Here is a 25,048-nt window from a genome sequence, read left to right as displayed (position 1 = left end):
ATAACTTCCATAGGGGGATGATTTATTAAAGTGGAACTGTACCCATTAACAACGTGATAAAAATAATGTTCTTTAGCAAGGAACGCACATTCCACATTAATAATTATGGGACATGCCCGTTGTGTGTGTGATCCATCATCCAGGTGAGTCTGTATTGATGATGGGGCACAGTAAAGCTGCATTTGATGGGGCATAGTGAGGCTGCATTCACGGGCACAGTGAGGCTGCAATGATGGGCACAGTGAGGCTGCATTCATGGGCACCATAAGGCTGCATTTGATAGGCACAGTGAGGCTGTAATGATGGGCACAGTGAGGCTGCATTGACGGGCACCGTAAAGCTGCATTTGATGGGCACTGATATGCTTTATGTTAATATTGTTAAAGTTGTTGTTAATATTTATTTTTGGTACTTAAGTCTGCTTAAAACATTTAACAGTGTAATTTCATGAGATAATTTACAAGGGCGTGTTTAGGGGCAGACTTATGGGCGGGGCAACTGTTGGCGAGTAACTCTTAAGGCCTGGCTAGTGGCTCAGGACTTGAAATTTTGAGCCCTGGTATTATATTCAACTTTTTAATTAATATCATCAATTTAATAGGACAATAAATTAATTTATTGTCGGCCATTATCAGCACCTTTTGAAGCGGTGTTAAAAATCCTGCTTGCTGCATTTTTTGGTCAGTAAAAAAAAAAAATAACTGCACCAAAACCCACCTCCCCATTAAAATGCATTGAAAACACGGCAAGAAGGCATTAAAAATGTACCAGTGTTGTGTTTGATGCATTTTTTGTGTCACATGACCAATGAAAAACATACCATAAGCAGGGTAAAATCATGGTAAAATTGCGTGCGTGTTTGGCAGCCATTATCTGCACCCCCCCCCCCCCCCCTTTCAGCGCAAAGCTAAAAAAACCTGATTTTCAACCGATAATTTTGGTGCATCACCACCTTTAACCCCTTCAATACTGGGCACTTTCACCCCCTTCCTGCCCAGGCAAAATTTTCAGCTTTCAGCGCTGTCGTACTTTGAATGACAATTGCGCGGTCATGCTACACTGTACTCATATAATATATTTTTTTTTTTTGAGACAGAGCTTTCTTTTGGTGGTATGTAATCACCACTGGGGTTTTTATTTTTTGCTAAACAAAAAAAAGACCAAAAATTTGGAAAAAAAAAAAAAGACCCCCATTTTTTTCTAGTTTCTGTTATAAAATTTAGCAAATAAGTATCCCCCTCCCCCCCCACCGATGAGGCTGCACCGATGATCAGTGTTCAGTCTAAACGTCCCTCCCTTTCACACTTGCCGGTTACTGACTCTCCCCTCCTCACACTGCAACAGCGAGACTGCTGATAACCAGCAAGTCTGTTTACATTGTGATCAGCTGTGATTGGACACAGCTGATCACATGGTAAAGGGCAGCTGTGGTTGGCCCTTTACTGTGATCAGCCGTGTCTGAAAGACAGAGCGATCACAGAGCGCGCCAGAGGTGCGCCCCCAGGGGGGGACGTGGTTCTGGAAGGACGTCCATGGATGCCTTCCCAGAACGAGAGCGCCGCCCTGTTGTCGTCTTTCGGCTACAGCACGGGTCTGAAGTGGTTAAGCACTCTAAAATCCCTAAACTGTTGGTTGAAAACGAATGCTGATAATAGCGGTGTGCACACGTTTATTGCCAAATATAAGCGATATAAACTTTCCCACACAGGAAAAGTTCTCTGTTATTCTTTGCATGGACATGGGCGTGTAATAGGGCAGTTCGCCGCCCCACCCTGATCCTCCCTCTCTTCTGCTTTTATCAGCCACTTAATAATTCTTTCTAAATGTAGCTACCAAATGAGAAGGCAGAACATACTTGCAGGCAACCCGTGGTGATATCTGAATGATGCCTGCAGCTACAGGCATCATGCAGAAATTTTTTTTTTTTCAGCCATCGATTCCCTAGATTGTAAAAGCCATTAAAGCGGCTATTTAGCCGCGTGATTGCTTTTACAGGAGGCGGGAGGGGACGGCTCCACCCTCTGGTCCTTCTCAGGTCTCTCCGGTGCGATCGGGGAGCCGGAGAATGAATCCGGCGGCGGTTTACCATAGAGCTAGCTGTGAACCATAAGGTCCCCGGCCATCTCTATGACCCTCGGAAGATGAAAACGACATCATGACGTCACTTCAGGTGCCGGCAGATGTAGACACTTGGCTTTTTTTTATTTTTGCTGGAAAACCCGAGATCGATTTTTGTTTTTGATCTCAGGCTTTCCAGCATAGGAGGAGAGATCTTGGGACCTCAGATCTCTCTATAAAGAGGACCTGTCATGCCTTAATCCTATTACAAGGGTTTACATTAGGATTAAAAGTGGAATAAATGGTGGAGTTGTAAGTGGAATACAAGTGACCAAAAAATAAAAAATTTAAAAAGGGAAAAGGATAAAAAAAAAAATCAAATTTTTAAAGCGCCTCCATCCCCTCGTGCTCGCACGCAGAAGTGAACGCATACGTAGGTCACGCCTGCATACGTAAACGGCGTTCAAACCACACACGTGAGGTATCGCCACTAACAGAGCGAAAGCAATAATTCTAGTACAAGACTACTTCTGTAACTCTAAAACTGGTAACCTGTAAAACATTTTTAAAGCATAGACCATGGAGATTTTTAGGTAGCGAAGTTTGGCGCCACTCCACGAGCGTGCGCAATTTTAAAGCGTGACATGTTAGGTATCTATTTACACGGCGTAACATCATCTGTCACATCATGCAAAACAATTGTGGCGAATATTCGGTTTTGTTTTTTTTTTACCGCTTGCCGACCAGCCGCCGTCATTATATTGCAACAGGTCGGCACGATCCCGGGAGCCATAGTAATTGTACGTTGGCTCCTTTAAGTGGGATAGCAGGCGCGCACACACGCCTGCTGCACTGCGGGGGTGCCGATGCTTGTGGCACGAGAGGCAGAACAGGCACGTGTGTGTGTGCAAACACACAAATCACTGTTCTGTGAGGAGAGACAGATCGTGAGTTCCTAATAGCTAGGAATCACGATCTTTCACCGACCCTAGGTCAGTCCTCTCCCCCTACAGTTAGAACACACACTAGGGAACACAGTTAACCCCTTGATCGCCCCCTAGTGTTAACCCCTTCCATGCCAGTGACATTTTTACAGTAATCAGTGCATTTTTATAGCATGATCGCTGTATAATTGTCAATGGTCCCAAAAATGTGTCAAAAGTGTCCGATGTGTCCGCCATAATGTCGCAGTCCTGATAAAAATCGCAGATCGCCACCATTACTAGTAGTGGTAAAAAAAAAAAAAAAAAATGAATAAAAATGTTATAAATCTATCCCCTAACTTTTGCGCAAACCAATCAATAAACGCTTATTGCAATTTTTTTTACCAAAAATATGTAGAAGAATACATATCGGCCTAAACTAAGGAAAAATTAGCTTTTTTTAAAAAAAAAAAAAAGGGGATATTTATTATTGCAAAAATTACAAAATATTGTGTCTTTTTCAAAATTGTTGCTGTTTTTTGGTTTATAGCGCAAAAAATAAAAACCGTAGAGGGTGATAAAATACCACCAAAAGAAAGCTCTATTTGTGGGAAAAAAAGGACGTCAATTTGGTTTGGGTGCAACGTCGCACGACCGCGCAATTGTCAGTTAAAGTGATGCAGTTCCGAATCGCAAAAAATGGCCTGGTCATTCAACAGCCAAATCCCCCGAGGCTGAAGTGGTTACACCAAGAAAGTGTTTCTTTTCCCAAAAGAAAAAAAAAAAATCACATCTGAAAAATTGCTGCGCAAATACCGTGTGGCATAAATTAATAAATAAATTATTGCAACGACCGCCATTTTATTCCCTAGGGTCTCTGATAAGAAAAAAAAAAAAAAAAAAAAAAAAAAAAAAAAAAAATAATTATATATATATATATATTTGGGGGTTGTGAGTAATTTTCTAGCAAAAAAATATGATTTTTACATGTAGGAGAAGAATGTCAGTATTGGTTTGGGCTGGCAGGGGTTAGGAAACAGTTTCTCCAGCTGCGCAAAGCAATAATCTTTTAGGTTGGTTAAAATTTTCCCCAGGAAATAAAAACGCCCCTTACTTATATCCAGTGTGTCAAATATCACAGCCTGGAGAATAGTCCGGATCATTACTGTAATCATCAGGGGTAACAGAAGATTCCACCAGAACACTATATGTACACGATGAGTTCTGGCTCAGCCCAGAACACACAGATGAGGGAGTAGAGTCACTATCAGGATGCCGATAAATGTACTTCCTCACCAGATCCAGAGGCAGCGGGCTCAGGTGGACCTTTGGCTGAAACCTCCAAGACGTCAAACCTTGAGGCAAGTGCCCACGCGTTTCGTCCTGTACTCCAGAAACACAAGGCGCAGAGTTCTGCTGCTCATGGGCGGGTGGGGCGTGTCTTTTAGGCGGGGCTCCTCCCCTGCTGCTCCTCTTAGCTAATGACGCCTTGGTCTCGACCCTACCGCGTGCGCCATCTAATTCTAAAGACACATCGCGACCTGTGTCCTCCTGAGATTGTAGGGGGTTTGGAGGAGAAAGAAGCTCAACACGATTTACTTTAGAACTTTCACTGCAGTCAAAGCCAAAAATGTCAAAAACGTGCGCCCGGCCTTTCTCCGCGGCTATGCTTTGATTTGAAGCTGTTCTGCTACAAGTGGGGTCTGATGGAATTGGGGTGAGATTGGTCTCCTGTGAACCCTCAGACTCAATTATGGTTTGGTCAGAGTCGTAGCTGTCTCCCTTGCTGGCAGAATCCGGTTCCGGAAAATTTTGGTGCGCCTTGCCCCAGGCTGGTAAGCCATTGTGGGGCTCCTCTGTCGACGAATCGGTGCGAAAGAGATAACTCCGGTCCTGCTGCATCATCGTCACACTCCTATCTGAATTACCTGAGCAGAAAATAAAAAAGATAACCTAGATGTAAACCCAGCCGCACAAATTTCATCATGATGTCATTGAAAAAATATATATATTTTTTTTTTTTAATTAAAGATTTTTAAATCTGCAGCTTTTATTAAACCACTTCAATACCGGGAACTTTCACCCCCTTCCTGCCCAGGATCATTTTCGGCTTTCAGCGCTCTCACACTTTGAATGACAATTGCGCGGTCATGCAACAGATAGAGCTTTTTAGGTAGTATTTAAGCACTACTGTTTTTTTTTTTTTTTTTTAACTTTTGCTAAATAAAAAAGCTACCAAATTTTTTTTAAAAAAAAGGACGCGTTTTCTTCATTTCTGTTACAAGACTTTGCAAATAAATAATCTTTCTTCACAGATTTAGGCCAAACTGTATTCTGTTCCATTTCTTTGGCGAAAAGAACTCAAATCAGTGTATATTAATTTAGTCTGTAGGAAAGTTATAGAGTCCGCAAACTATGGGATAGATATCTGAGAATCGATCAATCTTGATGTACTGACGATCTGATCTCATTTCTTGAGGCCAGAGAACGCCAGGACTGTACAAATACCCCCCTCCCAAAAAAATGACCCCTTTTTGGAAAGTAGGACAGTCCAAAGTATATATTAAGAGGCATGGTGAGTTCTTAGAAGTTGTAATTTTAATCACAATTTTTGGGGAAAAAGAGAAAGAAAGAAAGAAAGAAAGAAAGAAAGAAAGAAAGAAAGAAAGAAAGAAAGAAAGAAAGAAAGAAAGAAAGAAAGAAAGAAAGAAAGAAAGAAAGAAAGAAAGAAAGAAAGAAAGAAAGAAAGAAAGAAAGAAAGAAAGAAAAGGAAACTTTTTCCCATTACGATCACAATTTTTTATTTTTTTTTTATATACTGTGACCAGTGCAGTACAGCGACATCATATAACTGGTGTGGCGGTGATCAGGGACACCGATTGGTGACAGTGTAATAAAACAAAAAAAAAAAAAAAAAAAAAAAGTTTTTTTCCACTTTTTTATTACATTTCTTTTAACAATTTTTTTTTGTGACCAGAGCAATACCGTGTTACCATAGTAACACTGTACCACTCTGGGGGACTGATCAGAATTTTTTTTTTTTTTACACACACACACACACACACACACACACACACACACACACACACACACACACACGGTTATAGCAGTGAATTTCATTAAAATCAATTCATTCTGTGTTTACTATTGTGGCTAGCTGTGATTGGTCACAGCTAACCACATGGTACAGATGGGCTGCGATTGGCCCTGTCTGTACCATGTGATCACTGTGAGCAATCAGAGATCAACACAACAGTACACAATGGATGGCAAGAAAAAAAAGCCATTCGTTGTGTACAAATGGTCATGTGATCTGCTGTGATTGGACACAGCGATCACATGGTACCGGCAGCAGGCCGGTACACTGATCAGTCATTCCGGTGGACACAGCAGATGACAGACCGTGGCGCAATGTGGCCTGTGGGGCGTATGCGAGGCACGTTTCGGGAGGACGTCATATGACGTCCACCTGGATTGGTGAATGTCCCACCTGGCTATCATTATACTATAGGCTGAGCAGGAACTGGTTAAAATGATAACTGGTGATCCTGCCATCAAGGGGCTGGTTAGGTAACCTCTTGTTATGGTGTGACAACTCGCTCTGTCTTCCAATTTTGTTCATACGGCGTCACCCTGTCACACAGGCTTCCAATGGAGACTGGGGTTCATCACATATGAGAAATGCCATGCAGCCAAGCGATGGAGCGCACGTGAAAAGGAACTGGCTGCAAAGAGGCCACAGGAGACGAGCAGCACTAAGATGTGAGAAAAGGGAGGAGAAACGTTGTGGTGATGAGAGCCATGCATACAGGCTTTGCGTCACAATATACACACTTGGGGGTCTTCGGGGATGCGTGGTTTTATTCCATTTTAATGGCTTTTAAACCACAGAATAAAGTTTATGGTCATAAGTCAGGAGTTGTTTCTATGTAGGTTACTGATCTATTGAGGGTAGAGCCACAAATGATGGGTCTTTCATCGGGTTTACATCTACTTTAAGAAACAAGATTGAAACAAAATGAAAAAACAAGAATATAACTTTTGCTCAACAAAAACTGTCCCGATATTTTGTATTTTCATGTGCAGCCTGCAGGTGGAGCTCTAGGCTCCCATTTCACATCCAAGCATTGCTTATCCTTATGGGCAAAAAAAACCCCAAAACCCTGTGTATAAGGTTCACACACAAACACGTGTAAGTAAGTCACTGCAGACCCCCCCCACTGCTCCATTGGCGGTTCAATCACAGTAAAGTCGCTGCAGGTGCTACACCCGCCCCTCCCCTCCTCCTGTCCAGTCACAGGAACCTTACTAACACATTCACAAAATACAAAGGCTTCTGTGAACGGGCAGAAAGGTGGGTGTGCTCTTCTCCTCTCAGATCCCTCTTCCACAGAGCAATAAACCTGCCAGATCTAAATAATAGAGGAGTCCAGGAGAGGTCATACACCTCGTTGGACTTAACTCATAGTGTGCCTTCACTTTTTTTTTTTTTTTTACAAAATTGCTGAATTGAAAATGTAAAGATTGACATGTTGGGTATCTACTTACTTGGTGCAACAACACCTTTTTTTATTTTACCAAAAAAATAAAATAAAATGACAAAAGGGTTAATATAGTGTACCTCTGTACTGACACAATGTAGTAGGAAGATGGTGGAAAAAGTACAAGATCAATTTTTTTTTTTTTTAACCTGTTCCCATCCGCACTACAGCTGAATGACCCGGCCCCTTACCACGTGATCAGCTGTCAGCCAATGACAGCTGATCACGTGATGTAAACAGAAGATTGGTAATCTTTTTTTTTTTTTTTCTCACACCGACGGCGTGAGGAGAAAAAAAGGGCACATCGGTCCCGAAGAGGAAGAGGCACAGCCACCTCCTCTGTGCCCACCAGTGCCACCTGCCAGTGCCCACCAGTGCAACCAATCAGTGCCCACCAGTGCCACCCATCAATGCCCCCCAGTGACACCTATCAGAGCCCACCAGAGGTGCCCATCAGTGCCACCTAGCAGTTCTGCCTATCAGTGCCCATCACTGCCACCCATCAGTGCCCATCACTGCCAGCTATCAGTGCCACCTATAAGTACCCACCAGTGGTGCCACCTATCAATGCCCACCAGTGGTGCCACCTATCAGTGCCATGTAGCAGTGCTGCCCATCACTGCCACCCATCAGTGCCCTTCAGTGCCACCTCTTAGTGCCCACCAGTGCCACCTCTCAGTGCTGCCTTATCAGTGCACATTAATGAAGGAGAAAAATTACCCGTTTGCAAAATATTATAACAAAATATAAAACGGTTTCGTTTTTTAAACAGTTTCTGCCTTTTATTTTTCTTTTTTTTAACAAAAAATAAAAAACCCCAGGAGGTGATCAAACACCATCAAAAGAAAGCTCTATTTTTGGGGAGGAAAAAATACTAAAAATGTCCTATGTGTACAGTGTTGTATGACCGCGCAATTGTCATTCAAAGTGTGACAGCGCTGAAAGCTAAAAATTGGCCTGGGCAGGAAGGGGGTAAAAGTGCCCGGTAGGCAAGTGGTTAAATAACATTTCTTTGAAGAAAAAATAAAAAAAAATCACAATGTTTTAGAAAACAAGTGACATTTTATTAGAGGGTGAGCCGCACATCATCTCATAGAACACACAAGGAGTGCAGCAGCTGCACAGAACGAATAGACAGTTCTTCCAAAGAACAATAAACAACTCACAAAGTAAGTGAACAGAAATATGCGGCTCCTCGGAGGTGACGGAACACTCGGGGGGCTCCCGGAACACTCGGGGGGCTCCCGGCCGATAACATATTATAACCCGGACATTAGTGGACCGGGTCCCATCTTCACAAGGTGCTTTGTAACTTACTCTGTGAGATGGGAAGTACGGGGGTGCATACGCTGTCTTCTCTGTGCAGGCGAGGCGGCTCTCCGATTCTAGGGACCTTAGGAAAAAAAAAAATAAGGAAAAATATTAAAAAACAAAAACAAAAAAAAAAAAACAAAAAAAAAAACACAGTCATACAAATAATTTAAAGCTGAACTACAGAAATATGAAAAAAAAGACACCTTTTCAGTTGGGCCCCCCTTAAAATGTTCACTTTAAAGCTGAACTGCGGGGAAATGGAAAGTGAATATTTTAAGGGGGGGGGCTCCACTGAAAAGGTGTGTTTTTTTTTCATATTTCTGTAGTTCAGCTTTAAAGTGATTGTAAAGTCCTGTTTTTTTTTTTTTTAAATAAACAACATGTTATACTTACCTCCTCTGTGCAGTTGGATTTGTACAGAGCAGCCCCGATCCTCCTCTCCTGGGGTCCCTCTTCTGTGATCCTGGCCCCTCCCTCCTGTTGAGTGCCCCCACAGTCAGCAGCTTGCTATGGTGGCACTGGAGCCGAGTCAAAGCTCCCCGTGTCCATTCAGACACAAAGCCCTGACCCGGCCACACCCCCTCTCTCCACTGATTGGTTGACAGCTGTGGGAGCCAATGGCACCGCTGCTGTGCCTCAGCTACTAGCAAGGTGTAATTAATAAAGGGGGTCCAACCCGCTACTAGCAAGGTGTAACTAATAAAGGGGGTCCAACCTGCTACTAGCAAGGTGTAACTAATAAAGGGGGTCCAACCTGCTACTAGCAAGGTGTAACTAATAAAGGGGGTCCAACCTGCTACTAGCAAGGTGTAACTAATAAAGGGGGTCCAACCTGCTACTAGCAAGGTGTAACTAATAAAGGGGGTCCAACCTGCTACTAGCAAGGTGTAACTAATAAAGGGGGTCCAACCCGCTACTAGCAGGGTGTACCTAATACAGTGGCCGGTGAGTGTATGTTGACTATACAGTAGTGTAAAAAAAAAAAAAATAGGCCATGGGGGAGTTCCAATATCCCAACGCGTTTCGCAGAGCAGAGGAGAAGGGTGTTCAATGAGAGACACCAAGATGATAAATCCGTAGGGACCACAAGGAACCCAAAAGGCAGTATATCCAGGGTACACGGGGGAGGGGTAAGGGGAGCAAAAACAAGAGTAGGCAAACAGCGCCACAAATGGTGGAAAGCTGCGGGAAGACACAGCCTTCATGGGATGAACCCCAAGTAATTCTTCAAACCCATCCGGATATAACAGAGGTCCTGTGTGTTCCCACCAAGCAGTACATCCAAAACACTTCCTTAGGCAGGTACACTTTGCTTCACAAGGTTCAAAAAAAAAAAAACAATACATTTTAAACAAAAAGGGATCTGCAGGCTGGATTAGATGGGGTGGGAAGTGGTTAATATTTTGTCTGGAGTTGGCCTTTACTGTTGGATTCTAGATCTGCCGGAAAATCCACACTAAATTTACATGTGAATATTATTTGTATTCTAAAAACAAAAAAAAAAACGCGCTATAGAAAATGTTGAAAACAATGATGAGAGTGTAAAGTCCAATACAAAAAAAAAAAAAGTCCAAATAATCATGAGTGACGTGAAAATTCCTCAGTGTTGTACTGTTGAAAGATGATAGTTCAAATATAACATATCTACGTGGTGAAATGCTTACCAGAACGTAAGCCAAAATCAAACGAGTGGCTTAAAACCCGGCCCGGGCCTTTAGAGAGCGATTCCAATGGGACAGGATAGGTCACACTCGTGGTGTAGATTCAGGTCCGCATGGGGTTACCCAAAAAATATATGGCAAAAAACATAGCGTAATACTGATACAATAACAAAACTCAAAAAGAAAAAGAAAAAAAAGGGGTTTTTTTGCCATATATTTTTTGGGTAACCCCATGCGGACCTGAATCTACACCACGAGTGTGACCTATCCTGTCCCATTGGAATCGCTCTCTAAAGGCCCGGGCCGGGTTTTAAGCCACTCGTTTGATTTTGGCTTACGTTCTGGTAAGCATTTCACCACGTAGATATGTTATATTTGAATTATCATCTTTCAACAGTACAACACTGAGGAATTTTCACGTCACTCATGATTATTTGGACTTTTTTTTCGTATTGGACTTTACACTCTCATCATTGTTTTCAACATTTTCTAGCGCGTTTTTTTTTTTGTTTTTATATTTGTACTGGTGTGCCTCACTTATAACCGCAGCTCTTTATTTATTATTATTATCATTATTATTATTTTTATTTTAGTTTCATTCTCACCATTGTATTTAATTTAATTTCTTCCAAGCGCAGTTTTCTATTTTTATTATTTTGTATTCCGTCTCCACACCACCCGTTCCATTTCATACCTCCTGCTGAAGAACCGTCTGAAGCCGATAGAGGAATTCCCAAAGCAGCTTGTCCAGAGCCTCCAGGAACATCTCCCCGTATTCTGCCTGCAGTGTCGTCTGTGGGGGGGGGGGAACAAAAATAAAACATTTTCTAAGCCGGTGACCCAGAATACGTTTACAGATCCTCCAGACAGCCAGGAAATGAGGATTTTAACCGAGGGAGGGGCTGCTGGAAATCGCTGTAGTAGCTGGCGCTACTACGGGATTAGTCGCGGTCTTGCGAGGTCCTGTGCAGGTGGCTTTTGCTTGGCACATGGACCACATCAGGTCACTCCGCGCAGTGCCGCCATTTATAGAACACTCCACCCAATGAATATAAAAGGCGTTCTCTGATTGGACAAGCTTTGTAGTCATTAAAGCTAAACCCTTCCAGGAATTCAGCCGGATTGAGTCCAACAAGGTACACAGTGCATGCCACCTGATGGACCGATCTCTTCCATACCGTGCCAATTCCAGCACTCCTCTCCTACATGGAAAAAATCATCATTTGTTTGCTAGAAAATTACTCAGAACCCCCCAAACATATATATATATTTTAAGCAGACACCCTAGGGAATAAAATGGCGGTCACACAGTATTTGCGCAGTAACTTTTCAAAGGTAAAAAAGTCACCTCAGTTGTTTTAGTCGTATTTTAGTCATCTCAGTTTTAGTCGTATTTTAGTCATCTCAGTTGTTTTAGTTTTAGTCATATTTTGCGCTGCGTAAACTGTCGGCGCTATATAAATCCTGTATAATAATAATAATAATATTTTAGTCGCCTAAATTAACACTGACCGAACGGGATGAGAGAGCAGAGCGACAAGGGCAAGCTCATCAGTTCTCCTTTCATCGTCCAGTCACAGGGTTGGGGGGGGGGGGGTGGAGAAGATACCTGTAAGTGAAAGTGAAACCGCAGCAGAGAATGATCCCCCCCCCCTCTCCTCGCTAGCCAGGTTGGTAACAAACTATGAACCTCAATAAAATGTCTATTGGAGGAGAGCAGGAAAATGAGCTGTTCGAGGTGGTGATAAAAATAAAGCTTTGTGAGATAGAAGAAGAAGAATTCATGGAGTAGAATTCCCGGACCTGAGCCGCACCGAGACGAGAGATAAATAAAAAGTGAAAAGAACCAATCAGCATCCAGCCTTATAGGTCGTTATCTGCAAAGGTGGAAGCATTGACGTTCTCAATCATACCGCCAAGTAATTTTGCCGAAACTTCTCATCGCGGATCATCCGAAGGACCAACTTTCGGAAGTGCGTCTTACTTTGCTTGACTTTGGCTGCATCGCGGGGGGGCTGCAATGTAAAAACAGACAGTGAACGCCACGCACCCAACCTGGAGGCCCAGGGGCTCAAACACGCGTCCAAGTGCACGCAATACATTTTTTTTTTTTTTTTTGTCCGATGGACGCACATTGAATCGCAGTACAAACACACTAAGGCTTCATTTACCACCACTGCGACTCCAAAGTTGCGTGATTTAGAGTGCGCCGCCTTTGATCCGAATTTACGCACTCTGGATCAAAGTCACATCAAAAAGTAGAGCAAGCACCTTTTCAAAGTCGCTGCGACTTTAACCGGTTTCGGGTCCGCCCCACGTATTTTATTTACTGCGGCAGGGCGGCCGCTCTGCGCAGGATCACGTACCTAGCACACGATCCTGCACTCCCAGGTCTCCCGCACACGCGAGTGCCGCCAGTGACCCACTCCTGCTGCGATTGGACACAGCGGGAGCCAATCAGCGGGTCCAGTGGACTCAATGTCCGCCAAGACCCGCCGATTGGGTCAGAAGCAGAACGTCAGACTTCCTATGTGAAGCAAGGCAGGTCGCTGTTCTGTCGGTAGGGAAGGTAGGGATCCTGTGTTTCTGCCTTCCCCTAGTAAAAGCACCTCCCCCACAGTAACCAAGCAACCCCCCCATGGCACACATTTAACCCTTTGATCGCCCTGATGTTAACCCCCTCACAGCCAGTGTCATTAATACAGTGACAGTGCATATGTATAGCACTGATCACTGTATTAGTGTCATTGGTTTCCAAAAAGTGTCACTTAGTGTCCAATTTATCTGCCGTAATCCCGCTACAAGTCGCTGATCGCCACCATTACTAGTAAAATAGATAAAAATTTCATAAATATATCTCATAGTTTGTAGACACGGTAACTTTTGTGCAAACCAATCAATATACACTTATTGGGATTTTTTTTAACCAAAAATATGTAGAGGAATACAAATTGTCCTAAATTAATAAAGAAAGACAGGGGTTTGGTCGGCTAATTATCTGCAGATTGTGCCACATCCTAAATTTAAGAATTTGAACAGAGATAATTCCTCTAGTGGACTTTAAAGGCACATATAAAAGGATATGTAGGAGAGTATATTTAAGTAAACAACAATTTATAATTTATAAATTGTTGTTTACTTAAATATACTCTCCTACATATCCTTTTATTGTTGTTTACTTAAATATACTCTCCTACATATCCTTTTATATGTGCCTTTAAAGTCCACTAGAGGAATTATCTCTGTTCAAATTAATAAAGAAAGTTGATTTTTTTACATTTTTTATCAGATATGTTTTATGTCAGAAAGTAAAAAAAAAAAAATATATTTTTTTTTTCAAAGTTGTCGCTCTTTTTTTCTTTATAGCGCAAAAAATAAAAACCGCAGAGATGATCCAAAGGAAAGCTCTATTTGTGGGGGGAAAAGGGACATATTTTTATTTGTGCACAGCGTCACACGACCGCGCAATTGTGAGTAAGGCTACTTTCACACTGAGGCACTTTGCAGGGACTAAAGTGCTAAAAATAGCGCCTGCAAAGCGCCCTGAAAGAGCCGCTCAATTCTCTCCAATGTGAAAGCCCCGAGGGCTTTCACACTGGGGCGGTGCGCTTGCAGGGCGGTCAAAAAAGTCCTGCAAGCCGCATCTTTGCAGCGCTATAGGAGCGGTGTATTTACCGCTCCTAAAGCGCCCCTTCCCATTGATAACAATGGGGCAGCGCTGCAAACCTGCCGGCAGAGCGGCGCTGCAGCGGGCGGTTTAAACCCTTTTTCGGCCACCAGCGGGGCGGTAGAACTGCTAAAATAAAGGTAAAGCGGCACTAAATATAGCGCCGCTTTATCGCCAGCGCCCGCCTCACTGTGAAAGTAGCCTTAAAGTAACGCAATGCCGTATCACAAAAAATGGCCTGGTCATGAAGGGGGGAGGTTAAATCTTCCGGAGCTCAAGTGGTTTCAAGTTTTAAGTCGCACGGATTTGAACAGGTGCCAGTAAAATCAAAGGGCTCTGACTTGTCATACGACTTTATGGGCTCAAAGTTACATGACAAGTCGCACTGGTGGAACAGGAGCCTTACATGCGTCGCACTGCCATCACCCCGCAGTGTAATGTAATGTATGTCTCTCAGAAACAAGCAACTTACACAGGGTCATATTCAATAACAGGGGCGCCCCCTGCTGGTGAATCTAAAGACTATAAACATCTATTTATCAAGCAGTGGATGCGATTTTTACCAATATTCTCTGGTGGAGAATCAATCATTTAAAACCTACAGACCTGAAAGCTTCTCCTGCAGAGAATGCCAGGTTCAATGCTTTATAAATATGCCCCTTTGCTCCATACCACGTGGCTTTGTATTATGTGCTTTATGTATGGGTGATTGCACCAAATACTGAATTTTTAGTTCTGCTTGGGGAGGGGGTAAATAATTTGCCAGAGACCCCAACCTAAACATGTGAGGTCATAGTATAATTGCCATAGTTGTATTGTAATGCCATAGAAGGATTGTAATGTCATAGTAGTACTGTAGTCATAGTAGTAATGTAATACCATAGTAGAATTGTAATGCCATAGTAGTATAGTGTAATGTCATAGTAGTACTGTAGTCATAGTAGTAATGTAATACCATAGTGGAATTGTAATGCCATAGTAGTATAGTGTACTGCCATAGTAGTACTGTAATGTCATAGTAGTTTTGTAACATCTGTAATACTATAGTAGTAGTATAGTGTAATGCCATAATAGTAGTGTACTGTACTGCCATAGTAGTATTGTGATGCTATAGTAGTACTGTAATGTCATAGTAGTATTGTGATGCTATAGTAGTGTAATGTCATAGTAGTTTTGTAATACCATAGCAATAATATAGTGTAATGTTATAGTAGTAGTGTACTGTAATGCCATAGTAGTATTGGAATGTCATAGTAGTACTGTAGTGTAGTGTAATGTCATAGTAGTATTGTAATGTCGTAGTAGTGTAACGTAATGTAGGTACTCCATAGAGCGGAACTTCACTCTCTCAATCAACATTGATTATTTTTAATCCTTATGCTACTAACATTAGTAAATAGATAGGAAGGTACTGTATATATCCACTTGCTAACCGCATAAATTAGTTACACGGCGGCAGAGCGGCTCTCTTGTACTGGATCATGTACCTAGTATGTGATCCGGCACTTCCAGGTACGGGGGGCACACACTCGCCGCTTTTGCTGTAGTTAGTCACAGCAGAAGCGGATCAGCGTGTGCCGGCCGATTGATGTCCACCGGCACCTGCTGATCGCCGAGGAGAACAGAAGAACACTCTATGTAAATAATGCAGACCTCCGCCCTGTCAGCAGGGATGTGCTGGATTTTGTTTTGCTGAAAAGCACATCCCCAGATGGATTCCAGGAAGTCAGTGCTACAGGATTCATCTGCCCTTACTCAAGATGGACACAGCCAAAGGTTTGCTTTGTATATTAAAAATGAATTAAATCGTATTTTTGGTTTGTGGTGCTCAGATGCAGTGAAGATCCACTTTGTCATCAAATCATTTGTGATCTCAAAATTATTAGTCAATGATCTGATATTGTATTAGGTATTGGGAGGGCACAGAGAGTCTGGGGAGGGCACAGAGTGTATTGGGAGGCCATAGAGAGCCTTGGGAGGGCACAGAGAGCCTTGGGAGGGCACAGAGAGCCTTGGGAGGGCACAGAGAGCCTTGGGAGGGCACAGAGAGCCTTGGGAGGGCACAGAGAGCCTTGGGAGGGCACAGAGAGCCTTGGGAGGGCACAGAGTGTCTTGGGAGGGCACAGAGTGTCTTGGGAGGGCACAGAGTGTCTTGGGAGGGCACAGAGAGCCTTGGGAGGGCACAGAGTGTCTTGGGAGGGCACAGAGAGCCTTGGGAGGGCACAGAGAGCCTTGGGAGGGCACAGAGTGTCTTGGGAGGGCACAGAGAGCCTTGGGAGGGCACAGAGAGTCTTTGGAGGGCACAGAGAGTCTTGGGAGGGCACAGAGTGTCTTGGGAGGGCACAGAGTGTCTTGGGAGGGCACAGAGAGCCTTGGGAGGGCACAGAGAGCCTTGGGAGGGCACAGAGTGTCTTGGGAGGGCACAGAGAGCCTTGGGAGGGCACAGAGAGTCTTTGGAGGGCACAGAGAGTCTTGGGAGGGCACAGAGTGTCTTGGGAGGGCACAGAGTGTCTTGGGAGGGCACAGAGTGTCTTGGGAGGGCACAGAGTGTCTTGGGAGGGCACAGAGTGTATTGGGAGGGCACAGAGAGTGTTGGCAGGGCACAGAGAGTATAGAGATGTGATGATCATGTAAAGTCTGATGTAGATGGACGTTCAGGTCACACACAGCCTCGCAGCATGGCTCAGACGGGTGTGAATGCAAATTGCAGGGTTTGACAAGAAAAGGCTGCAAATGTCCAGCTTTGCCTGCAGTTCAAATGCACCTGAATAGTAAATGCTGCCTCCATATGGAAAGCAGATCAAATGCTGCAAAACTGCACCAGTGTTCCTCAACTAGAGCGCACCAACACCCTGGCATGCCGTCTGGGCCCCCCAGGACTCCACAAGTATGGGAATCAGTATGCCTTGGATTAGCGTCATGATTTGCCATGGTGCCGGGCAGACTTCTGATGTAATGGGGAGACCTCTAATGTGAAGGTGGGGAAAACTCTGAAGTGATGGGGGAGGAACCTCCAACGTGATGGGGGGGGTGTATCTGGGCAGACACCTCCAACATGAGGACGTGAGGGGGAAATCCTCCAACGTGAAGGGGTTGGGGGGGGGGGGGGGGGTGGGCTGAGACCTCTGAAGTCATGGGGGGGGGGGAGGGTCATACTCTGTCATGATTGAGGGGGAGAAACACTGCATTTTAAACACCCTCTTGCACAAGCACTCTGGCTATCTCCACATATTAGAGGACAGGAGAAGTCATACAGTTGTGTATATACAGATGTACGTTCCATATGGAGGAAGACAATACGAGTACATCAGCTCTTACTGCAGTGGAGTCATCTGGACAGACGGGAGGGAAGTGAATGTTCAATGCTTCAAGGATGTCCAGCAGCGGCCTCTTATCTTCAATCATATTGAGAACGATCTGTAGGAAGCAGAGGAGGTGTTACCAGCAGGACACAATCCTATGTCTGCCGCTTTTTACTGAGAACCCCCAAAGATTTACATTGGCTTTAAAGAGGAACTTCACCCCCTGCATTTTTTTCCCAACTCCCTGACTTGTTATGCTGGTTTGTCCTCGATTCACATACTTGCTATTGTCCTGCTGTGATCTGCTGCACCACTGCCACATGCTGGGCCCCGCGCCGCCATCCTATATGACATCAGGAGCCGGCTGTCTTTTCAGCATTCCCGGATGGCACACTCCAGGTCTGCCTACTGGCCTGCTCCTCCCCCCCTTCTTACCCCCCACCCCATTACACCCTCATACAGAGCCTTTTGTTCCAATTAGTGCCCCCTGCACCTCTGTCCTTACCCCTTCACCCCATAACACCCTCATATAGACACTCCTGCCCCCTAGTGTCCCCTGCACCCCTCTCACTGTCCACCCCCTGCCACACTCATACAGAGCCTTTTGCTGCAATTAGTGCCCCCTGCACCCCTGTCCTTACCCCTTCACTCCATAACAACTTCATACAGAGCCTTTTGCTGCAATTAGTGCCCCCTGTCCTTACCCCTTCACTCCATAACAACTTCATACAGAGGCTCCTGACCCCTTGTGTCCCCTGCACCCAACTCCTTACTGTCCACCCCATACCACCCTCATACAAAGCCTTCTGCTCCCCTCTAGTGTTCCTTGCACCCTTCACCCCCTGTCACCCTCATACAGAGCCTTTTGTTCCAATTAGTGCCCCCTGCACCTCTGTCCTTACCCCTTCACTCCATAACACCCTCATACAGAGGCTCCTGACCCCTTGTGCCCCCTGTACCCATCTCCTTACAGTCCACCCCATACCACCCTCATACAAAGCCTTCTGCTCCCTTTCAGTGTCCTTTGCACCCTTCTCCTTACCCTTCACCCCCTGCCACCCTCATACAGAGCCTTTTGTTCCAATTAGTGTCCCCTGCACCTCTGTCCTTACCCCTTCACTCCATAACACCCTCAAACAGACGCTCCTGCCCCCTAGTGTCCCCTGCACCCCTCTCACTATCCACCTCCTGCCACACTCATACAGAGCCTTTTGCTGCAATTAGTGCCCCCTGCACCCCTGTTCTCACCCCTTCACTCCATAACACCCTCATACAGATGCTCCTGCCCCCCTCTCCCTACTGTCCACCCCCTACCAACCTCTTCTGCTCTCCCCAGTGCCCCCTGCACTCCTTTCCTTACCTCTTCACCCCATAGCACCCTCATACAAAGGCTCCTGCCCCCTGGTGCACCCTGCACCCCTCTCCTTACCCTTAACCCCCTGTAGAGCTGCACGATTGTGGATAAAATGAGAATCACAATTTGTTTTGCTTAGAATAAAGATCACGATTCTGATGGCGTAACATCATCTTTCACATTATCCCAAAAAATTGGGCTAGCTTTACTGTTTAGTTTTTTTTTTTTAATTCATTGAAGTGTATTTTTTCCCAAAAAAATGCGCTTGAAAGACCGCTGGGCAAATACAGTGTGACCTAAAATATTGCAACCATTTTATTCTCTAGGGTCTCTGCTAAAAAAAAAATATATACCATGTTTGGGGGTTCCAAGTAATTTTCTAGCAAAAAAATACCGATTTTAACTTGTAAGCAACAAGTGTCAAAAAAAGGTTTAGTCTTTAAGTGGTTAAACATTTACAGACCGAAGTTCATTCCTGTGATCTCTAAAAGAACGAAAAGATACTTTGTATCTCTTCTCTATCTCTCAGCACAGAGGAATGTTGATAAACATTTGTCAGCTTTTTTTAAATTTCTTTTGAAAAGCTCGGCTCTGCACTAGGGATCAAGGAAATGGCTGATCAGAATTGTGGGGGGGGGGTGGGGGAGGGTGAATCAAGACCGCAAGATGTCCCCTGCATCCCTCTCCTTAACCTCCACCCCATAACACTTTCATACAGAGCCTTCTGCCCCATGCAACTCCCTCCTTCCCCTTTACCCCCTGCCCCCCCCCATACAGAGCCTTTTGCTTCCCCTAGTGTGTCCTACACCCCTCACCTTACCCTTCACCCTATACCACCCTCATAAAGAGGCTCCTGTCCCCTAGTGTCCCCTGCATCCCTCTCCTTACCCTTCACCCCCTGCCGCCCCCCATACAGAGCCTTCTGCTGCCCCTAGTGTGCCCTACACCCATCTCCTTCCCCTTCACCCTATACCACCCTCATAAAGAGGCTCCTGTCCCCTGCATCCCTCTCCTTAACCTCCACCCCATAACACTTTCATACAGAGCCTTTAGCCCCATGCAACTCCCTCCTTCCCCTTTACCCCCTGACCCCCCCCCCCCATACAGAGCCTTTTGCTCCCCCTAGTGTCCCCTCCACCCTATACCACCCTCATAAAGAGGCTCCTGTCCCCTAGTGTCCCCTGCATCCCTCTCCTTACCCTTCACCCCATAACACTTTCATACAGAGCCTTCTGCCCCATGCCACTCCCTCCTTACCCTTTACCTCCTGCCCCCCCCTTATACAGAGCCTTCTGCTCCCCCTAGTGTCCCCTGCACCCCCGCTGAGCTCATCTGATCTGACAGAGGAAGGTTTGCACTGTGCATGTGTGGCCCTCGAGAAAAGCACAGGTTCCTTCCTATAGTTCTAGGGGGCGCTCATCCTAACAGCTGCCCTACAATAGTAGTAGGATGGGACGGAGCCCTGTAAAGCAGTGGTAGTTTTCAAGCAGGCTTCTGTTATCACGAACATGTGAACTAGCCCTTTAAATTATTGGTTGGCTTTAAAAAAAAAAAAAAAAAAAAAAAACCACAGCAGAGTATATCCCTCACTCACCTTGCCTCTGAGGCCTGCGCTGAGCCGGGCGCGATGTCTATAGCAGATCAGACCGGGAGCCTGGTCATGTGTCAGCTCCAAAAACTCTACAATCCGATTGAAGTTCTTGAAGTCTCTTCTCTGCATCACCAGCCAGACGGCCTTGGCCACCACCAAAACCTCGTCCCGACATGACCCTAAAAATAAATACAAAATAAAACCTTCACTGCTTCGGGGGGAATGAGCAAATGTCTACAGACCATCCTGAGAAAGGAGGGTCAGCAACCCCCACCCCATGCAACCCTCATACTACTCCCTTTAGTGCCCCTTGTACCCCCTCTCCTTACTCCATCCATTGCCACCCTCATACAGAGCCTTCCACCCCCCCTGCACTCAACACCCCCCCTCCCCCCCCGCATACACTTACAGTGGGGAAAATAAAGATTTGCTCCCCTGCTGATTGTGTAAGTTTGCCCACTTACAAAGAAATGAGGGGTCTAGAATTGTTATTATAGATGTATTTTATATGACAGAGACAGAACATCAACCAAAAATCCTGAAAAACATATGATACAAATGTTATAAATGGAGTTGGAGTTCAGTGAGTAAAATAATGCTGGCCATACACTATACCATACACTCCTGGCCAATCCCCAGACAACGTCCTTTTGCTGACGAAACGCGTAGGGTGGAGACTTGACGGTGACTTTTATCACGTTCGTTCTTTCCAAGACGGTGAATGGGCGCGCGATACGATATAGGAAGTAGAGCAGTGGTTCTCAACTCCTGTCCTCGGGACCCACTAACAGGCCAGGTTTGCAGGATAACTGAAATACATCACAGGTGATATCATTTGCTGCTCAGCGATTACAGTATTCTAGTCTGCATCTCCCCAAGGTAATACTTAAATTCTGGCCTGTTAGTGGGTCCTGAGGACTGGAGTTGAGAACCACTGAAGTAGAGCGAGACTAATGGTGGTACCGCAACTCTGGCAAATTGTATCTACACTGCTTGTTTGCTGATAGACGACCTTTCTCTTGTAAGTGCAAACTTATTTTTTATTAAATCTCATTTATCAACAAACTACACCATGGAAGTCTTTTTTCATTTTTGGTCTTTGAGTACCCCTAGCAACAGCGGGAGTTCTGGATTTCCCAAGAGGGTTGAGGGAGACCTTACTTCCCTAGGCCGGGCGAGACTGCTGCGGCGGTCATCGCTTTCTGGTAAGCAGGTTATTCATACACTTTGGGTGGTGATCTGGATGCACTTCGTTCGCATTGAAGACTTTGTCACGATTTTTTTTTTTTTTTTTGCAAATTTATTCTTGCTCATCTGGATGGACACGGTTTAAGAATTTCATGATTTTTTCTTTGGTGGGACCTTAATTTAGTTTTTCTTTTTTCATTTTTTTTTTTAAATTTTGGTATTTACTTAAAAATGTCTTTTTATGTATATTCATATTCACATATTTATGAGTTTTAATTGCATCTTTTTTTGGACATACACTATACAAAAAAAAAAAAACAAAAAACAAACAAAAAAAAAATAGTCCGAAATTCAGTCACTTGACCAGTTTGTTCATTTTTTGGCCAGTTAATGGGCACAAAAATCGAGAATCGTTGGGACATTTTTGAGCCGAAACAAAAGACAAGTTTGGAAATTTTCTGCTGAACGAACAATAAATTGAAAGGTTAATGTGTTTCCCGCCTGAACTGTTTGCACTAGGTATATATAAAACAAAAACAAAAACAAAAAAAGAGAGAACAAAAAATTGATTAATTTATGTCCACTGAACGATTTATTGGTCATTACATGATGGCACTATCGTTTGGTCTCACGGCCGAATGTCCGTTTTTTTCGAAAATGGGGTCGTCCGATTTTTGGCATAGTGTATGGCCAGCATCAGTATTTGACCCCCTACCAACCAACAATAATTCTGCCCCCCACAGACTGGCTACAGTAGGTCCTCATGTGGTACACAGATCAGTCCTGTCAATGTAAGAAGGTTCTCCTAACAACAACTCGTTATGTGTATAAAAGACACCTGTCCATGGAATCTCTTTCTTCCATTCAAACCTCCCCATCATGGGGAAGATCAAAGATCTGTCAGAGGACATCAGGCTGGAATGGGCTACAAGATCATCAGCAAGAAGCTTGGTGAGAAGGAGACAACTGTTGGAGCGATTATTCACAAATGGAAGAAATCCAAAACAATCATCAATCGCCCTCGGTCTGGAGCTCCATGCGAGATTTCACCTCATGGGGTGAGGATGATGATGAGAAAAGTGAGGGATCAGCCCAGAACTACACGGGAGGAGCTTGTGAAGGATCTCAAGGTAGTTGAGACCACAGTCACCAAACAAACCATTGGTAACACAATACACCACCATGGATTGAAATCCTGCAGCGCCCGCAAGGTCCTCCTCCTCAGGAAGACACATGTAGAGGAACGTCTGAAGTCAGCCAATGAACGTCTAAATGATTCAGAGAAGGATTGGGAGAAAATTCTGTGGTCAGATGAGACCAAAAATTGGCCCTTTGGCATTAAAGGATATGTAAAGTTTTGTTTAAAAAAAAAAAAAAATCCATACTTACCTCCTCTGTGCAGTTGGTTTTGCACAGAGTGGCCCCCGATCCTCCTCTTCTGGGGTACCTCAGTGGCACTCCTGGCTCCTTCTCTTCTCAAGTGCCCCGTTGGAGAGCCGCTCTCCTTTGGGGCACTCCCATGTTCTGCTGCTGCGTCCATTGACACAGACATCAGGACTTGGCCCCCCCCCCCACATAATTGGATTTGATTGACAGCAGTGGAAGCCAATGGCTGTGCTGCCATTAATCTATCCAATCAGGACCTGAGACACCGGCTGGAGCTGGTGTGCTTGTCCCCGTCGCTGGAAAGAACGGGTTCAGGTAAGTAAAAGGGGGGCTCGGGGGAGGGGGCTGCTGCATCACAGGAGGCTTTTCTCCTTCATGCATAGAATGTAGTAAGGTGAAAAACTTTGAGGGTTTACAACTCCTTTAACTCGACTCGCTGTGTTTTTTGTAGGAAGGAAAATGCTGACTACGATCCTAAGAACACCATCCGTACAGTCACACACAGAGGTGGAAACATGATGCTTTGGGGCTGTTTCTCAGGCCGACTTTGCCGCATTGAGGGGCCAATGGACGGGGCCATGTATTGTAAAATCTTGGGTGAGAACCTTCTTCCCTCAACCAGAACACTGAAGATGGGTCATGGTTGGGTCTTCCAGCATGACAATGACCCAAAACATACCGGAAAGCCAATAGAGGAGAGGCTCAAGAAGAAGCACATTAAGGTCATGCAGTAGTCTAGCCAGTCTCCAGACCTTCATCCTATAGAAGATTTATGTAGGGAGCTGAAACTTCGAGATGCCAAGAAACCTTAAGGATTTAGAGAAGATCTGTAAAGAAGAGTGGACCAAAATCCCTCCTGAGACGTGTACAAACCTGGTCACCACCTACAAGAAACGTCTGACCTCTGTGATCACCAACAAGGGTTTCTCCACCAACTACTAAGTCATGTTTTGCTTGGGGATCAAATACTTATTTTACTCACTGAACTGCAATTCAATTTATAACATTTGTATTGTGTGTTTTTTCTGGATTTTTGGTTGATATTCTGTCTCTATCATAAAATACACCTATGATAAAAATGATAGACCCTTCATTTCTATGTAAGTGGGCAAACCTACACAATCTGCAGGGGAGACAATCATTATTTTCCCATTGTAGAGCCTTCTGCACCCCATGACACCCTCATACAGAACCTTCTACCCCCCCCCCCCCCTGCACCCCATAAATAACAGAACCTTCTAACCCCCCCTTTGCACCCCATAAATAACAGAACCTTCTAACACCCCCCCCCCCCTTTGCATCCCATAAATAACAGAACCTTCTACCCCCCCCCTTGCACCCCATAAATAACAGAACCTTCTACCCCCCCCCCTTTGCACCCCATAAATAACAGAACCTTCTAACACCCCCCCCCCTTTGCATCCCATAAATAACAGAACCTTCTACCCCCCCCCCCCCCTTTGCACCCCATAAATAACAGAACCTTCTAACCCCCCCCCCTTTGCATCCCATAAATAACAGAACCTTCTACCCCCCCCCCCTTTGCACCCCATAAATAACAGAACCTTCTAACCCCCCCCCCCCCCCCCTTTGCATCCCATAAATAACAGAACCTTCTACCCCCGCCCCCCCCTTTGCATCCCATAAATAACAGAACCTTCTACCCCCGCCCCCCTCCTCCGAGCCTTCTGCTCCCTCTAGTACCCCCTGCACCCCTCTTCTCACCCCCATTCCACCTTTAAGGGCCTCCTGGTCCCCCCAGAGCACCGCCCACCCCGTACAGAGCCCACCCAACCTCTCACCTTTCATCCTGCACCATATGGACCCCCCACCCCCCTACTCTGCCCCCTTCACCCCTTACACTATTATTATTATTATTCTGGTGATGACGCGCGCAGCTCTCACCGCTCATGTCAGCGCCGCACCAACACACAAGTCCGGGCACAGCGCCTGCGAACCGGCCAATCAGCGCGCCGCACACCGAAGCCCGGGCCAATCCAGTTCCGGGCAAAGCACACACAGACCTCGTCCAATCGGCGTGCCTCTTGCCTGTGAGCGCGCGC

The 25,048-nt window shown here is 45.1% G+C and overlaps 1 protein-coding gene across 2 annotated transcripts; it reads right to left on the bottom strand.

Moving 5' to 3' along the window:
- Window positions 1–3,927: 3,927 nt before the first annotated feature.
- Window positions 3,928–25,041, bottom strand: TINF2 (TERF1 interacting nuclear factor 2). 2 transcript variants are annotated; one of them, XM_073605885.1, is made up of 7 exons: window positions 24,891–25,041; window positions 20,415–20,590; window positions 17,483–17,581; window positions 12,411–12,512; window positions 11,192–11,290; window positions 8,840–8,915; window positions 3,928–4,909 (listed from the first exon to the last, which is right to left on the bottom strand). In XM_073605885.1, the coding sequence occupies exons 1-7, from the start codon at window positions 24,895–24,897 to the stop codon at window positions 4,110–4,112; spliced, it is 1,359 nt and encodes a 452-aa protein (XP_073461986.1). In that variant the 5' UTR covers window positions 24,898–25,041; the 3' UTR covers window positions 3,928–4,109. The 2 variants fall into 2 exon arrangements, with proteins under 2 accessions (XP_073461986.1, XP_073461987.1); XM_073605886.1 differs by lacking the exon at window positions 12,411–12,512.
- Window positions 25,042–25,048: the final 7 nt, after the last annotated feature.

This window comes from Aquarana catesbeiana, linkage group LG11 (assembly GCF_042186555.1).
Source record: "Aquarana catesbeiana isolate 2022-GZ linkage group LG11, ASM4218655v1, whole genome shotgun sequence".
In the NCBI taxonomy this organism is placed as follows: domain Eukaryota; kingdom Metazoa; phylum Chordata; class Amphibia; order Anura; family Ranidae; genus Aquarana; species Aquarana catesbeiana.
The sequence above is the reverse complement of the archived record's forward strand: the minus strand, read 5'-3'. Positions and strand labels throughout refer to the sequence as shown.